General features: G+C 60.0%; 1 protein-coding gene across 1 annotated transcript; it reads left to right on the plus strand.

Moving 5' to 3' along the window:
* Nucleotides 1–237: 237 nt before the first annotated feature.
* Nucleotides 238–3570, plus strand: LOC129399380 (calcium homeostasis modulator protein 3-like). The gene is made up of 3 exons (XM_055119200.1): nucleotides 238–524; nucleotides 1288–1543; nucleotides 3091–3570. Exons 1-3 carry the CDS (start codon nucleotides 238–240, stop codon nucleotides 3568–3570), a joined length of 1023 nt encoding a protein of 340 aa, XP_054975175.1.
* Nucleotides 3571–5081: the final 1511 nt, after the last annotated feature.

Here is a 5081-nt window from a genome sequence, read left to right on the forward strand (position 1 = left end):
TTGCCTGTTTCCCCCCGCCCCCTCCAGGACAGGGCAGGGCCCATTTGCCTGGAGGGGCTTTGGTGGTGGTGGAGCCGCGCCTCACTCAGGGCCAGAGAGGAGCCGCCTTGGGCAGCCTGGGTGGGAGACCCGCCTTGGCCGCCTGGGCACCCGGGCTGGGGGTGGGGGCTCCTCCTGCACCTCGGGCCCTTGCTTGGAAGACCCGCAAGGCCCCTGCGGGCCCAGACTCCCGCGGCCATGGACAAGCTCCGCCTGCTCTTCCAGCACTTCCAGGCCAGCTCGGAGTCGGTGATGAACGGCGTCTGCCTGCTGCTGGCCGCCGGCACCGCCAAGCTCTACGCCTCCCTGGACGTCCACTGCCCCTGCCTGGCGCGCTACAACGCGGCCTACGGCCTGGGCCTGCTGCTGGCACCGCCCCTGGCGCTCTTCCTCTGTGGCCTCCTCGCCAACCGGCAGTCGGTGCTCATGGTAGAGGAGTGGCGCAGGCCCGCGGGGCGCCGCCGGAAGGACCCCGGCATGATCAGGTGCGACCCCCCACACCCAAGTCCCAGGGCCCTAGTCAGCACCCCCCCCACCAACTGCACGGGCTCCCAAACCCCCAACACCACAACCCTGTAGCTTTAGTAGGGGCTCTCCCACCTACTCACCCTCCCAAACATGGCCAGGGCACCCCCTAAGTCTCCGAGGTCCCCCCGCACTCTGCAGAGGATGCTGCAGCCGTCTTCTTATGGGGGTGCCCATGCGGCAGTGCTCAGGGCTGACTCCTGACTGCGATCAGGGATCACCCCCGCTGGTTCTCAGGAGGTCATATGGGGTGCCGGGATCAAACCCGGGTCTGGCGCGGCAAAGCAAGCGCCCTACCTGCTTGTTTGTCAGGGGGACCCCTTTAGTGCTCAGGGTTGCTCCTGGCTCTGTTCTCAGAGGTCACACCTGGCAGGCCTCAGGGAACCGTACGGGGTGCCGGGGACTGAACCTGGATCAGAACATGCAAGGAAAGCGCCCTCCCTCCCTGCTCCATGATTGTTCCAGGCCCTGCATCCATGCCTTGGCACCCCCCCAAGTGTGGAACCTCCTGCCCGCCAGGACACACCCAGCCCTGCCGCCCCCTCCCCCAGCCCTGCAGCCCACCCGGCACTGCAGATCTCCTCGCTGCTGGGGTCTCCTGACTTTGGTTTGGTGTTTGGGCAGTGCTGCTCCTAGCTCGGTGCTCCAGGGTCACTCCTGTGGGTGCTCGGGCCTGGGGCCGGGGTCTCGCGTGGCGTCAGCTCCCCACTCCTCTCCGGCCAGGTACATGTGCTCCTCCGTGCTGCAGAGAGCGCTGGCCGCCCCACTCGTCTGGATCCTGCTGGCCCTTCTGGACGGCAAGTGCCTGGTGTGTGCCTTCAGCTGCTCTGTGGACCCTGAGAAGTTTCTGGACCTGGCCAACATGACCTCCAGCCAGGTGCAGCTCTTCCTGGCCAAGGTGCCCTGCAAGGAAGATGAGCTGGTCAGGGACAGCCCTGCCCGAAAGGCCGTGTCCCGCTACCTGCGGTGCCTGTCACAGGTAATTCAGCCTGCCCTCCCGGGCCTGGGGTGGGCTGAGGAGGGACAGTTATGTCCTGGGGGGCTTCACGCCAGAGACACGCAGGCGAGGAGTGGGAGAGTCCTGGGGGTCGTTGTTCAGGGCGGGGGTTGGAGGTGCAGGCTCTCTGCCGTGCATGTGGACAGCAGGTGTCCACCCCGTCAGCCATGCTCCAGGGCACTGCAGAGACGCAGCTCTGTGCTTGTGGAGGGTCCGGGAGCTGCCAGGTCGTGACCATCACTCCGGGCGGGAGGGCGCGTGTGAGGGAGGGGAGGCCACACGGCATCAGCTCCAGTCTCAGTTCCTCAGAGTTCCCCTCACCCTGCCGCCGGATGGCTGCTCCCCTGGCTGTCTCCCGTGCGACCGTCACCTCAGCTCCCAGCCAGAACCTCAGTTTCCAGGGCCCCCAAGTTCAGGTTAGGGGTTCCTTTCTCTGAACTCCCATGTCCCTTGTATATCCATCCACAAGACACTTCGACATGCCCATATTTCTGCTGCTAAGTGTGACCGCTGAGGGCAAAGACTGGGGTCCATTATCTCCATCAAAATACAGAACAGGGCATGCTCAGATGGGGTGATACATAGGACCCAAAAGCTGTGTGGACACATAGGTGGGGTGGGTGGATGGGTGTGTGACGGTTGGTTGGATGGGTGGGTAGATGGAGGCATGGACGAGTGGGTGGATAGATGGATGGATGGGCAGGAGTGCAGAAAAGGAAAAACTCAGGCTTTCAGCTGAGCCGCTAACAAAATGACTAACAAGAGTAAAACCAAGGAAGAGAAACATAAAGCTAAGAATGTAATTAAAAACAAAGGCTTGGGGCTGGAGCAATAGCACAGCAGGAAGGGCATTTGCCTTGCACACGGCCAACCCTGGTTCGATTCCCAGCATCACATATGGTCCCCTGAGTACCGCCAGGAGTGATTTCTGAGTGCAGAGCCCAGGGGTAAATATTATTGGAGTCAATCAACTCCCAAGTTACAAGCATCATATTAACTGTCTTCCTGTGTCCATACAGAGAGGCCATTGCTTTAAGGTAAACTATGCAAAAGACACTAAGTTACAGTACAAGTTCAGAGTCCTTAGAAGGATCTGATCTTCCAAGATAACAGAATCTGATTAGGGAAAAGGTGATTAACTGGTTGGGAAAGAGGGTGCAGAGAAGAGTTTACAGATGAAGGAATGGGAGTGTCTCCGGGAGAGTCTAAGCTTAAGCTCCCTGTGGTAAGGCTAAAAGGACAAACCCCATGTTCTCCTACAGTCAGGGACTGGGTCGGTGGTGTTGAGACAATGGTTGGGGGAGGGCGGACTGGAGAGGACGTCTGATGGACAGATCGGGGAGGGATGGTTGAATAGATGAAGGAATGGGAGGATGGGGGTGGCCGGGAGGGTGGACGGAGGTGGCTAACAGGAGGGATGACGCATGGGCAGATGCTTCAATCTGCGGAAGGGCAGGCGGGATCCCTAAAGGAGAGGCCGCGGACACTCAGTGCTGCCCACTCGCCCTGTCTCGCTTGCCCTGCCACAGGCCATGGGCTGGGCCATCACCCTGCTGCTCATCACCCTGGCCTTCCTGGCGCGCTGCCTGCGGCCCTGCTTCGACCAGACGCTCTTCCTGCAGCACCGCTACTGGAGCAACTACGTGGACCTGGAGCAGAAGCTCTTCGACGAGACGTGCTGCGAGCATGCGCGGGACTTGGCGCACCGCTGCGTGCTGCACTTCTTCCAGAGCATGCAGAGCGAGATGCGGGCGCGGGGCCTGCGCCGGCCCGCTGCCCACCCGGCGGCCCAGCCCCCGGCCCTGCCCGAGCCCCCCGACGGCCCGGCGCACCTGCGCGCAGTCTCCAGCCGCGAGCAAGTGGACCGCCTCCTGAGCACCTGGTGCTCCAGCAAACCGCCCCTCGGCCTTGTGGGCCCCGCGGCACACTGGGGGGGTCGCCTCAGCCACCGCGCCCCCCCGGCCCCAACACACACAACTGTAGAGACCCCAGTACCTGAAGCCACGTGAACGGAGCTGCGAGCTGGCTAGCGGGGGTATCCCAGGGCCCCTTAGCCTCCTCCCCCCAGAGCTGATATCCCCACTTTCTCTACTGGGGGCATGCCAAGGCCGGCCCGCTGCCCCGCAAGAGCTGACACCCCAGTCACGTTTCTGGGCGAGATCTCGTCTACACTAAGGCGCTGCCCTCTGGGCTGTGTGGGTTCAGCTCCTCCCAGCAGCTGCTGGGAGAGCAAGTCCCGGGCTGGGGCTGAGTGGGGCCTCCCACCCCCCTCGCCCCTGCAAACCCTGGTGCTGTGTTCATGGGGGACAAACCGAGGAGCAAGAGTCTGAGTAGAGGGCTGGAGCAGTAGGGCGTTTGCCTTGCACGGGGTCAACCCGGATTCGATTCCCAGCATCCCATATGGTCCTCTGAGCACCGCCAGGAGTAATTCCTGAGTGCAGAGCCAGGAGTAACCCCTGTGCATCACCGAGTGTGACTCAAAAATCAAAAAAAAAAAAAAAGAGTCTCAGTACATCAGCCTTGGGGTCTGGGTCAGCGGGGCCAGTTTTTCATGTCTCATAATTATAGTAAAATTGACACTGGCACACGAGTCCATGATGCTGGTGTGTGTGGGGCGCCGGGCTGAGTCCTTCTGAGTCCTGACGCGTTTCAGCACTGTGGGTTTCTCAGAGATGGGTCCTGGTGAGGGACACTCCCTCCGAACACCCTCAGGGGCGCCTCTCCGGCAGACAGCCTCTGTGGGTGCCATCCGGGTGGGTGGCGCCAGCTCCGTGGCTGCCCCGCCTTCGAGCTGAGTCTTCTGATGGGCTCCAGGTTTCGTTTTATTTTTTAAAATTTTTTTATTGAATCACCATGTGAAAAGTTACAAAGCTTTCAGGCTTAAGTCTCAGTCATGCAATGATGAAACGCCTGGCCCTTCACCAGTGCCCATGTTCCACCACCAAGAACCCCAGTATGCCTCCCACCCCACCCCACCCCCTGCCTCTGTGGCTGATGATTTTCAGTTTAATTTCTCTTTGATTACATTCAGTAGGTCAACAAAAACTCACTATTATTATTTGGAATTTCCCCCCAATTATCAGACCTGCCCAAAAGGCATCATTTGACAGTTTGTTTTCCGTTGCTGAGAATAAAGAGCACATAAGCATATGAGGTTTTGGATTTCTGGTATTTTAGTAATTAAGTCCAGAGAAATTTCTGCCAGAAGTCGTATCATTGCAAGCTCGTACCTGTGTTTAGCGGGCCTCATAAGATGGCGGTCGCCACCCCGCCGCCGGGGAAAGGAAAGGCCAAGAAAAAAAACCTTTCCCCTCCCAGGGCAGCATGGGGTCGTAGTTTAGTTCATAGTCTAGAGGCATTTCTGCAAGAAGCCGCTGGGTGCTGAAAGTAGTTAGTTGGCCTCTGGATCATGGGCGTTCAGCAACAGAGGGGCCGCTCATGTGCGGCCGCTAGGGTCACATCTGGGCGGAGAGCAGCGCCGGTAACACCCCCCATCCCGAGATCTCCCTAGTATCTGGTC

Source organism: Sorex araneus, chromosome 11 (genome assembly GCF_027595985.1).
Source record: "Sorex araneus isolate mSorAra2 chromosome 11, mSorAra2.pri, whole genome shotgun sequence".
In the NCBI taxonomy this organism is placed as follows: domain Eukaryota; kingdom Metazoa; phylum Chordata; class Mammalia; order Eulipotyphla; family Soricidae; genus Sorex; species Sorex araneus.